The sequence below is a fragment of the Bos grunniens genome, chromosome 18, assembly GCF_055505025.1.
Source record: "Bos grunniens cultivar Pamir isolate PY7600 chromosome 18, Bosgru_T2T1.0, whole genome shotgun sequence".
Taxonomy (NCBI): domain Eukaryota; kingdom Metazoa; phylum Chordata; class Mammalia; order Artiodactyla; family Bovidae; genus Bos; species Bos grunniens.
The window spans coordinates 25,161,565-25,174,096 of record NC_141182.1 but is presented as its reverse complement, the minus strand read 5'-3'; the positions used below and the strand labels follow the sequence as shown (position 1 = coordinate 25,174,096).

Here is a 12,532-nt window from a genome sequence, read left to right as displayed (position 1 = left end):
TTCTCCTCCTGCCCCCAATCCCTCCCAGCATCAGAGTCTTTTCCAATGAGTCAACTCTTTGCATGAAGTGGCCAAAGTATTGGAGTTCCAGCTTTAGCATCAGTCCTTCCAATGAACACCCAGGACTGATCTCCTTTAGAATGGACTGGTTGGATCTCCTTGCAGTCCAAGGGACTTTCAAGAGTCTTCTCCAGCACCACAGTTCAAAAGCATCAATTCTTTGGCGCTCAGCTTTCTTCACTGTCCAACTCTCACATCCACACATCACCACTGGAAAAACCATAGCCGTGACTAGATGGACCTTTGTTGGCAAAGTAATGTCTTTGCTTTTGAATATGCTGTCTAGGTTGGTCATAACTTTCCTTCCAAGGAGTAAGCATCTTTTAATTTCATGGCTGCAATCACCATCTGCTGTGATTTTGGAGCCCCCCAAAAAATAAAGTCTGACACTGTTTCCACAATTCCCCATCTATTTATCATGAAGTGATGGGACCACATGCCATGATCTTTGTTTTCTGGATGTTGAGCTTTAAGCCAACTTTTTCACTCTCCTCTTTCACTTTCATCAAGAGGCTTTTTAGTTCTTCTTCACTTTCTGCCATAAGGGTGGTGTCATCTGCATGTCTGAGGTTACTGATATTTCTCCCAGCAATCTTGATTCCAGCTTGTGCTTCCTCCAGCCCAGCGTTTCTCATGATGTACTCTGCATATAAGTTAAATAAGCAGGGTGACAATATACACCCTTGACGTACTCCTTTCCCTATTTGGAACCAGTCTGTTGTTCCATGTCCAGTTCTAACTGTTGCTTCCTGACCTGCATGTAGGTTTCTCAAGAGGCAGGTCAGGTGGTCTGGTATTCCCATCTCTTTCAGAATTTTCCACAGTTTATTGTGATCCACACAGTAAAAGGCTTTGGCATAGTCAATAAAGCAGAAATAGATGTTTTTCTGGAACTCTCTTGCTTTTTACCTAACACCACATACAAAAACTAACTCAAAACAGATGAAAAACATAAATGTAAAACATAAATGTTTTTAAAACAATAAAACTCTTAGAAGCAAACATAAGATGAAAGCTTGTGACCTTGAAGATGACACCAAAGGCACAGATATCAAAAGAATTAATAGAAAAACTGGACTTCATAAAAAACTAAAAAATCATACATCTAAAGACCATTCCCACAGAGTAAAAAGGCAACCCACAGAATAGGAAAAATATTTGCAAAACATATATTTGATAAGGGGTTAATAACCAGAATACAGAGAGAACTCCTAAAACAACAACAAAATAAACAGAGAAGTCAATTCAAAAATAGATAAAGGACTTGAACAGACATTTCTCCAAAAAAGGAATAGGCCAATAGGCACATGAAAGGATGCTCAGCATGCCTGAACATTAGGGAAATGCTAACCAAAACGACAGTGAGATACCACCTCACACCCATTAGGATGGCAACTATCAGAAAAGAAAACAAAAAGGTGTTGGCGAGGATGTGGAGAAACTGGAAGCCTTGTGGACTGTTGGAAGGAATGTAAAATGGTGCAATTTCTGTGGAAAACACTATGGAGGTGTCTCAAAAAAATTAAAGATAGGGTCGCCATATGAACCTGGATCCTGGACATATAGTCAAAAGAATTGAAACAGGGGCTTGAAGAGATATTTGTTTACCCATATTCATGGCAGCATTAGTCACAATAGCTAAAATATGGAAACAACCCAAAAGTCCACCGAAGGATGAATGGATAAGCAAAATGGGATTTATACATACAGTAGAATATTAGTCAGCCTTAAAAAGGAAGGAAATTCTGATATATGACACAACACAGATGAACCTTGAAAACATTATGCTAAGTGAAATAAGTCAGTCAAAAAAGACAAATATTGTATGAGTCCACTTATATAACGTACTTAGAGTAAAGTCATAGAGATGGAAAGTAAATGGTGGTTACCAGGGGCTGGGGGAGAGATGAATGGGGAGTTATTATTTGATGGGTATAGAATCTCAGTTTTGCAAGAAGAAAAGAGTATTGGAGATGGATGGTGGTCATGGGTTTCCCGGGTGGCGCTAGTGGAAAAGAACCCACTTGCAAATGCAGGAGACATAAGAGATGCAGGTTCTATCCCTGACTCGGGAAGATTCCCTGGAGGAAGGTATGGCAACCCCCTCCAGTATTCTTGCCTGGAGAATCCCATGGACAGAGGAGCCTGGTGAATATAGTTCATGGGGTCCCAAAGAGTCGGACATGACTGAGTGCCTCTCATATGATGTGATGGCTGTGCAACAGTGTAAACGTGTTTAATACACTGAACTGTACACTTAAAGGAGAAGGCGATGGCACCCCACTCCAGTACTTTTGCCTAGAAAATCCCACGGACGGAGGAGCCTGGCAGGCTGCAGTCCGTGGGGTCGCTAGAGTCAGACACGACTGAGCGACTTCACTTTCACTTTTCACTTTCATGCATTGGAGAAGGAAATGGCAACCCACTCCAGCGTTCTTGCCTGGAGAATCCCAGGGACGGGGAAGCCTGGTGGGCTGCCGTCTATGGGGTCGCACAGAGTCGGACACGACTGAAGTGACTTAGCAGCAGTACACTTAAAAATGGTTAAGATGGTAAATTTGATGCTATGTAATTGACCATGGTTAAAAAAGAAAGATGGAACAAAAGGGAAAGAAAAGTTCTGAAAAGAGAGTGGTGAATCAGTGAAGTGGACCATCTGATCACTGACCTCTCTGTGCTCCACCAGAAAACCAGTCAGAGGCTCCCTGGGTGTGGACGCCAGACTGTGGGTCAGTGTCAGGCTTGAGGGTGTCTGAATGGTGAGAGGCCTGAGTCTGCGGGCTTGGAGCCTGAGGCCCTGAGGTTTGGGGACAGGGAAATGAGAACGGGCTTCCCCAAGTGAAACCAGGTGGGGGATTCCGGCAGTGGCTAAGGGCTGAAAACCTCAAACTCTCCCAGGAGGCTCCAGGTGAGACCCATGGGAAAAGCTATCAGACAAGCCAAAGCCTTGAGGGGCAGAAACGGGGTGCAGGCGAGGCTGGGAGCTCTAGTGAGGGGCATGGGAAAGGTGCAAATGGGTCCAAGCACGGGGAGGCTAGTTTACGGAAAATGGCTCTGACCAGCCACCACCAGCCTGTTCTGGGTTTGAGGTGGGGGACTTAGCATGCACCTACCCTCCACATCCCACCCCTACCCCCCAACCCCAGGCCTTACCAGGGTGGAGCTGAGAGTCTGATTGGCTTTCCTCATCAATTTCCAGAAGACTGGAGAAGCCTGGAAGAGGGAAGGAGATGATATGCCATGAGGATGTGCTAGGATGCCCTGGGACCAGCTCTGGCCCTGTGTCTGGCTCAGGGCTCATCCCTCAGGGGGTGTTCCTAGCAAGCCAGAAATCTACACTTGGCGATCTGTGGAGGGCACAGCCGGTAGTGAGCCCTGAAGGCAGCTGGGGGCAGAAACACGTGCATATCTAAAGGTTTGTGCACGTACAAGTATATGGGTGCGTGCACACGTGTTTATTCATGCCTGTGCACAAGTGCACGCCTGTGTATCCACGCATGTGCACACTGTGCACCCCCACCTGCCCCGTACTCTGCCTTGTAGAGTTATTGAGTGAGCTCTCACTTCCTCTCCATGAACACAATCAGTGTTCTGAGCTTCCCCACAGTGCTCTGTAAATGGAAGAGCCCAAGGGACATTCACTGAACAGGACAGAGTCCAATCAGCCTGCCCCTAAGTGGCGGCCAGAGGGCTCTCCCTAGGACTGTTTCTTTGCAAAAAGAAACCTCTTGGGCAGTATGGGCTATCAGGAATTTCCTGGCAGGAAGGAGTCACCTGGTCCTTTCTCTCTGCATCCTGCCTTTCTGGGCAACTGGGGTGGTACAAGGTGGAAGGAGGAGCCCTCCAGGTCCCCAGCAGATGTGGTGGCATTAGGGCATTTGCTCTGGGAGGTGCACAGAAACATGGAAGTTTGTTCCTGGCTGGGCCACACGTCTCTGTGTGACCCAGGCAAGTCCTGGTCTTGCCTGGGGCTCTCTGGCTCCCCAGGCCCCGGGCACTAGCTGGCAGCACTGCACCTCCCACGGCCACTCTTACCATCTTCGTGGCCCCACGTGCTCATCAGCAGCACCTCCATGTCCATTGGCACATCCAGCTCCATGCACACGCACTGGATGAATGACTTCCAGGTGGTCGGACCCTGGGCATGCAGTTTTTGGAGTTGCAGGATGACCCTCTGTGTGGGGTCTAGGGCCTGATATCTGGAGCCCAGGTCCACGCTGGGGAGGAATAACTTCACCTTGGCGTCTAGCCATCCTAGGTTTCTGCTGAGCAGCCTCACGAGATATCCATGCAGGTTCTTGGTGCCCAGTTGGAGGCTAACGGGGTCCATGAGGAGCTGACCCTACAGGGACCAGGTAGGTGGGTGAGCTGCGAAGTAGGTGAGCTGGGGGACAGGTGAGCTGGGGGGAAAGCCAGGAGGGGCAGTCAGAAACCACTCCCCACAGCTAAGGGGAAGAGAAGAGATGGACACAGAAGGTAGAGAAGTGGTCTCTCTGTAGTGTCTCGATGCCATTGCCCAGAGCTCAGGCCCAGAAATTAATCTCCTTCTGTATTCTCTGCCCATGTCATGGGTCCAGATGGTTTAGTTCATCCCCCTGTGGATAAGCCCTGATAATGCTTTATTTGTTCTTGTTTCCATGGACCCATTTGTGCTGCTTTCTGTCTGACCTAAGTTTTCTCTGGCAGAGACAACTAGCTGTCCCCCTGTATTTGTTTTTCTCTTCTTTCTTAGCACTAGAACCCCTAAATATTCCCTAGTTATCTGAAATAGACTATTTCCCAGCCTCCCTTGCAGCTAGATAGACTCATGTAATTAAATTTTGGCCAATGAGATGTCGGTGGAAATGTTGTATATCATTCTTAACCTCTTCTTGTTGGCTGGAATGCTGATGTGATGGCCAAACCTTGGGCAGCCACATTGGATTGTGAGGTAGAAGCCAGCACCGAGGAAGGTGGAGAGTAAAGCTTTCCTGTCCTGGACTCTCTGACTTCGAATTTCTAATACATGACAAGGCAATTCATTTCTATTCTGTTTAAACTACTGTTGCTTAGGCCCTTTTGCTATTCACAGTGAAATATAATCCTAGCTAATACAGACCCTCTCTTCTCTCTTAGCAAATTCTCCCTTTCTAAACTGGAACTCAAACAACTTGCTGGTAGGTGTATTAAAATGAGGCAAGGAGAACGTATTTTGTGAAAGTTTAAAAAGTCTGAAGGCCCTTTGATTCAGCAATTACATTTCTAATATGCTGGCCTTGGGACACAATCATGGACTTAAACAGAATTTTTAGTTACAAAGCTGTGCACTGCAAGAGTATTTTTAATAGTTAAAAATTGGAAGCAACCTAAATATCCAACAGCTAGAGATTAACTGGTTACCCATCACATGGTGGAATATGCTAGAACGTTTCCAAATGTACTTTCTGGCACTATTGTCTTAATTATAGAGATAAATGCTCAGAAAGCACTTACTGTGTGTTAGGCTCTGTTTTATGTGCTTTATGTGTCTCATTGAATCCTCACAACTCCAGAGACTTCATTTCTAACACTGAAAAAGACAGGAGGCCCATGCAGGGGCCAGCCTTATCAACTCCCAGATGCTGGGGCCAACACCATGTGTTGTGGGGTTCAGACTCCAGCTTCTCCCTTGACCCCCAAGAGACCTACTGGGCACATGTCCCAAGCTCCTTCTGGTCACCCCTCTTCAACCAAACTAATAGCAACAACTCCTTGCTCAGGCACAGAGTTTGAGACTTCAAGAAATATGCTCACATCTATGGCATGGATCACCATCCCCACTCAACAGATGAAAATGCTAAGCTGGGGAAGGGTAAAGGACAGACCCAAGATCACCATTTAAGTCCATGGAGGACACATGCTCAGAACTGAGATTTCTTACCTCTCAGGCCAGTTAATTTCCAAGGCTTGGGAACCCTAGGTGGCACCAGACAAGGGCTAATCCCTGGCTTCTGTGTGATCTTGGCGCCTACGGCATGGCTTCTTTTCCGGGCTAGAGTGTCCAAAGTCCATGCGGCCCATAAAGAACTCATCCAGGGCAGCAAGGTGCCAGGCGGAAGTGAGGAGTGCCTGGATGGTATAATTTCGGGGAAAGCCCTTCAAATTCAAATTTCTCCCCCAGCCAGTCTAACATGATGCCTTTGTTTCCACCATGAGTGCTCTGTCCCCTTTGAGTAAGACATTAGCTATTAAAAAATAACCAGCCCTGGAAGAAAAAACACACTATATCATTATTGGTCATTGTGAAAGTCAGTAGCAAACAGCCTTGGAGACAGAGGATTATAGTAGAAAGATCCTCAGTGAAGGGATGATCACTGACCTGGCTCCCTGGTTCATCATAGATGTTCTAGGATGTCCACAGAGAGGGTCTCCTGAGTTCTTGGGCCAAGTCCTAGAGCTGGATTTTCAGGTTCTTTCCATAGGACAGGCTCCTAAGAGATAGGAGAAAGACGACTTTCTTATCATTGTTCCGCATTCCAAGAAGGCGGTGTAAAGAAGGTGTAAAGAAGGTGTAAAGAAGGCACCGACCCTCACTCCTAACTCCCCTGAGGACATCAACCCAGAAACAGCCTTCTCATCTTCATGTGCAGATCTTATTCTTCCCCAAGCAAGATTCTGCTTGTCCCCGAACTGTGCACAGCGCAACCCTCCTCAGTATCACTTCCCGCCACAACCGGCCCAGAGGATGCCCCTCTTACTCTTCCAATTTGAATATTCCCCTTACAGTGACTTGTTCCATCACTACATACCTCTCCAACCCAGTAGATCTATTACAGCTAATTTATTAAATGAAGATGGAATAACTCTTACCAAATATGTCAGCCTTCTTTCCTAATAAAACCTCAAAGAGGTTTGAATGCGCAGCTTTCTCTCTTCATACATCATGAAGTTTTTAAATAATTGAGAGTAAACATCCTTCTTAATGAGAAAACCCAGAGGCACTGATCACTGTCTCACCAAGAGAACAATAAAATGATGATCATTTAATCAGTTTTATTTTATTAGCTCCTTTATTATAAAAACTATAAATGAAGTGTGACCTGTAGAAATTGTGAATCACTATGTTGCATCCCTGTAATTTATATAATATTTTATATCAACCATATCTCAATAAAAAATAAAGTAAGGACATCCCTGGTGGTACAGTGAATAGGAATCCGCTTGCCAGTGCAGGGGATGCGGGTTTGATCCTGGGTCTGGGAAAATTCCACATGCCATGGAGCAACTAAGCCCATGTGCTACAACTCCTGAGCCTGCACTCCAGAACTCCTGAGCCCGAGTGCTACAACTACTGAAGCCCATGAGACTAGAACCTGTGCTCTGCCACAAGAGAGGCCACAGCAATGAGAAGCCCACATGCCTCGACTAGAGAGTAGCCCTGCTCACCACTTTCAGAGAAAGCCCATACACAGCACAGAAGATCCAGCATAACCAAAAATGGAAATGAACAAACAGCGCTTCCCTGGTGGCTTAGTGGGCAAAGAATCTGCCTGCGAATGCAGTAGGCACTGGTTCAATCCCTGATCTGGAAAAAGCCCACATGCTGTGGAGCAATGAAGCCTGTGGCCACAACCCTGAGCCTGTGCTCTAGAGCCCAGGAGCTGCAACTACCGAGCCCACGTGCCTCAACTACTGAAGCCTGTGCTCTGCAACGAGGGAAGCCACGGCAATGAGAGGCCCGAGCCCTGCAACTAGAGAGCAGCCCCTGGGCGCCACAACTAAAGAAAAGAGCCCAAGCAGTAATGAAGACCCAGAACAGCCACAGATAAATAAATAAGTATAAAATAAAATGACACTGGTACAAATGTCTGTGTAACACAGCTTCCGAGATCTTGTCTAACAATAAGGAACTGACAAAAGAAAAGATGGCTAAAAAGGATATGGAAGAATGGGAGAAAGGCAAAAGATCAAAGTATGCACTGATGGAGTAGCTAAGAAGTATGAGGAAGGTAACAACAAAGTTCCAGACTTCAGATCAATCCACGTCAAGAGGGCACATTTTATACAGAGCCCAGAGATAAACTCACACAGCTACTGTCAACTAATCTTTGACAAAGGAGGCAAGAATACAATGGGGAAAAGACAGTCTCTTCAGCAAGTGCTACTGAAAAAGCTGGACAACTGTATGTAAATCAATGAAGTTGATTTACACCTCACACCATGCTAAGTCGCTTCAGTCGTGTCCGACTCTGTGCGACCCCATAGACGGCAGCCCACCAGGCTCCCCCGTCCCTGGGATTCTCCAGGCAAGAACACTGGAGTGGGCTGCCATTTCCTTCTCCAATGCGTGAAAGTGAAGTCGCTCAGTCGTGTCCGACTCTTAGCGACCCCATGGACTGCAGCATACCAGGCTCCTCCATCCATGGGATTTTCCAGGCAAGAGTGCTGGAGTGGGGTGCCATTGCCTTCTCCGACCTCACACAATGCACAGCAAAAACTCAAAATGGCCTAACAATTATGGGACATGACACCATAAAACTCCTAGAAGAGAACATAGGCAAAACATTCTCTGACATAATAGCACCAATATTTTTTTAGGTCAGTCTCCCAAGACAATAGAAATAAAACCAAAAATTAACAAACGAGACCTAGTCAAATGTACAAGCTTTTGTATAGCAAAGGAAACCATAAACAAAACTAGAAGACAACCTATTGACTGGGAGAAAATATCTGCAAATAATGCAATAGACAAGGGCTTAATTTCCAAAATATACAAACAGTTCAATCCAAAAATGGGCAAAAGATCTAGAGAGATATTTCTTCAAAGAAGACACATAGATGGCCAATAGGCATATAAAAATATGTTTAACATTGCTAATTATTAGAGAAATGCAAATCAAGACTACGATGAGGTACCACTTCACAGCAGTCAGAATGACCATCATTAAAAAGTCTACAAATAACAAATGCTGGAGAGAGTGTGAAGAAAAGGGAACCCTCTTAACATTGTTGTAAATCGGTGTAGCCACTACGGAGAACAGTATGGAAATTCTTCAAAAAACTAAAAATAGAGTTACCATGTGATTCAGCAATCCTACTCCTGGACAAAACCCAGACAAAACTATCATTCAAAAAGATACACGTACCGCTATGTTCATAGCAGCATTATTTACAATAGCCAAGACATGGATACAACCTAAATGTCCATTGACAGATGAATGAATAAAGAAGATGAGGTACATACATATAATGGAATACTACTCAGCCATTAAAAGAATGAAATGGTGCCATTTGCAGCAACATGAACTGAACTAGAGATTATCACACTAAGTGAAGTAGGTCAGAAAGAGAAAGACAAATACCATATGATATCACTTATATGTAGGATCTAAAATATGACACAAATGGCAATTATATCAGAGACTATTCATTGGGAAAGGCAGGCAATAATGGAGAGACTTCCAAACAAACGCATTTTATAAAGTAAATGTCATTAAAACCTGATGGTGCCAGATTTAAAATAGAACAGATTGATCTACGGAATGGAAGAGAGTTCAAATTAGCTTCACACCCATTTAAAATCCACTATTTGATCAATGGTATTGAGAGGGAAAATATAGAAAAATACATAGTATTAAAACACATAGTAATACAAGTATTTTAAATGGAAAGAATTATTATTATTGGCTGTGCCACACTACTTATGGGATCTTAGTTCCTGGACCAGGTATTGAACAAAGGCCCTTGGCAGTGAGCGTACTGGGTCCTAACCACTGGACCGCCTGGGAATTCCTTTTTTTTCTTTTTAAGAATTATTTTTAAATTAAGTAAGTAAAGTTTTCTTATTAAAACCACAACCAGATATCATTTCATACCCCCCTCAAATATCTACAATGAAAGAGAAGATAATACAACTGTTAATGAGGATGTGGAAAAATAGGAACCCTTATGTACTGCTGGTGGGAATGCAAAATGGTGCAGCCTCTTTGGAGAAGGTTGGCAGTTCTTTAAAATGTTAACCAGAGTTATAACTCAGCAATTTTCTACTCCTAGGTTTATACTCAAGAGAAATGAAATATATATACTTACACAAAAACATATACACAAATGTTTATCATCCCTCATAGCCAAAAAGTGAAAAAAATCAAAATTTCCATAACTCACAGATGAGTAAGCAAAATATGGTATGTCACAACAGAATATTATTTAGCAACAAAAAGGAAAAAAGGAATATCGTGTTCAGTCACTTCAGTCATGTCCACTGTTTGCGACCCTATGGACTGTAGCCTGCCAGGCTCCTCAGTCCATGGGATTCTCCAGGCAAGAATACTGGAGTGGGCTGCCATGCCCTCCTCCAGGGGGTCCTTCCGACCCAGGGATCAAACTCACATCTCCTGCATGTCCTGCATTGCAGACGAATTGTTTACTGCTGAGCCACTATTACGTACTACAAGATGGATGAACAGTTAAAATATGCTAAGTGAAAAAAGCTCCAAAGTATATTAGTAAGTGAATTCAACTTTTAAAAGCTACGGCATATGTCTGTTTTAAATGTGCTGTGTGAATCTGCATACAGAGAGACCAACTCTAGGGCTACCCAAGAAAACTGGTGACAGGATTGCACGTGGGGAGTGGACGTGGGAGAAGCAGGCAAAGGAGAGCCCTTTACACTGTACAGTTCGCTCTCTGTATCTGTGGATCTGAATCTTCAAGGGTGGAACCCATAGATATGGAGTGCTGACTGTACTATGCCATCTTATATAAAGGACTTGAGCATCCAAGGATAGGGACACTGAGGGCCACTCGTACTCTGTGGACAACTGCATACATTAAAACTTTTCAGCAGGTACAACTGTTTCAAAGCCATAAAATGTTCATATTAAAAACTAGGGTTTGATCCCTGGGTCAGGAAGATTCCCTAGTAAATGTGTTACCTCTAAGAATCACCAATGCATTCCTGGGACATGGGGCTCAGAGAGCGGTAATGAAAAGCCAGCATCACACAGTAAGACTCCCAAGGGAATCCAGGCATGTGGGTTTGTGGTCCCATGCTCCTGCCACTCCAGTCCGGGTCCAGACAGGAAGAGGGAAAAAGGCAGGGGGCCTTGTCAGGGTGCTGGTCTCACTGAGGGGTGGGCATAGGAGGCTTGCCCAGAGGGGAGCTCCATCCTGGCTTCCGCCGCCCTCATCACTGTGCTCTTGGGGAGTCTCTCTTGCTTTCCGGGGCATGCCGTGCTGTGGAGGTTAGGGGAGCCAGTTCCTTTGCCCAGTCCTTTGCTCTTGCTGCTCCCTATGCCTGGAGACTGCTGCCCCCACCCCCGCCCCTCGACCTCCAGTCCACACTCATGCACATGCGCACACATGCCAACATGCACTTCTCTGGCCAGAGTCATCTCTAAAACTCAGCTCTGGTCTGGTCTCATTTCTGTCTAAACCTCCTACAGTTTCCCGTCACCTGTAAGATGCAGTGTGGCACCACAGTTAGTGGGACTTCCACGAAGCAGGTCCACATCAGGTGCTCAAGAAAGGTTCAAAGGATGAGTAACAAATGGCCCTTCACTGTCTGGGTCCTGGCCACTTTCGGGCCCTCTCACGCCACCTCTGCTGCCTGCCACTTGACCACGCTCCCGGCCCCACCCAGCCATCCTCTTTCACAACTCCTCACCTTGCACACATGCCCTGCTCTGCCTCGAATGCCCTGCCCTTTCCCTTCCATCTTGCAAATTCCTCCTTCTCTTTACGGACTCAGCTCCAATCAACTCCTGCTCCCTTCTCAGGGAAGTCCTGCCGGCTGCCTTCCCAGACTGAGTCACGCCGCCACCACTGGGCTTCCCTCCTTAGCAATGTCTCCTTCCTCCCCCACAGCAGGGCTTGTCATTCTGCACCATCATTTCCTCTTGGTCAGTCCTTCCTTCAGCAGCTGGGAACACCACCTGATTCTGGACAAGAGCAAACGCCTTGGCAACAGGGCCCTGGATTGGAGTCTCTACTTGGTACCGGCTGTGTGGCTTTGGTTTGGTTACCCCATGGCTTGGTACTTCAGTGTCCTCATCTGTAAAAGGAGAATGTTTGAGGTCAGGCTGCTAAAAGCAGAACCCAAGATAGGGGTGTCTGTTGAAGTTATTTATTAAGGCTGAAAGGGAAGCAGGATGAGGCAAGGGAAGAAGTTAGGCAAAGATGAGGTTTCAGGAGCGGTCTAGCTTCAGCCTGACCACAGGGAGCTCTGGAATGTGAGTGACAGGTCAACAGGCCTATCCTGCCAAGAGGCAAGGGGGCTGGGCTGCTATTTCCCACCCCCCCGCAGTGGCCACATCCTCCAGACACTGGCTATGGGCCATATCAAAGTAGTGGAGGAGGGGCATTCCAATAGGCCAAGGGGAATCTTTAAGGTCAGGGTGCAGTGTGAGCAGCCTACACCCACAATGGATGGAGAATGGGAGTGGGGGACTGGCCCATGAAGGGGGGCCCAGTAGACTGGAGACCCGGAGCACCAGCAGGGTCAGCTTTTGGGGTA

At 46.0% G+C, this 12,532-nt stretch overlaps 1 protein-coding gene across 12 annotated transcripts in view; it reads right to left on the bottom strand.

Moving 5' to 3' along the window:
• The window catches only part of NLRC5 (NLR family CARD domain containing 5), a 93,615-nt gene that overhangs the window by 54,047 nt on the left and 27,036 nt on the right, over positions 1-12,532 (bottom strand). For 7 of the 12 annotated variants that reach the window (XR_015145500.1, XR_015145501.1, XM_086350764.1 and 4 more), the window contains exons 2-6: positions 6,398-6,509; positions 5,960-6,283; positions 4,096-4,402; positions 3,214-3,273; positions 2,729-2,857 (exon numbers count right to left, since the gene is read on the bottom strand). Coding sequence is in view for 10 of the 12 variants with exons in the window: in XM_086350764.1 (XP_086206890.1) it covers positions 2,729-2,857; positions 3,214-3,273; positions 4,096-4,390 (484 nt within the window). In the remaining 2 variants the exon portion in view is untranslated. Of the gene's footprint in view, positions 1-2,728; positions 2,858-3,213; positions 3,274-4,095; positions 4,461-5,959; positions 6,284-6,397; positions 6,510-12,532 lie in introns of those variants that run through there. The other 5 variants (XM_086350771.1, XM_086350774.1, XM_086350772.1 and 2 more) reach the window with 3 other exon arrangements.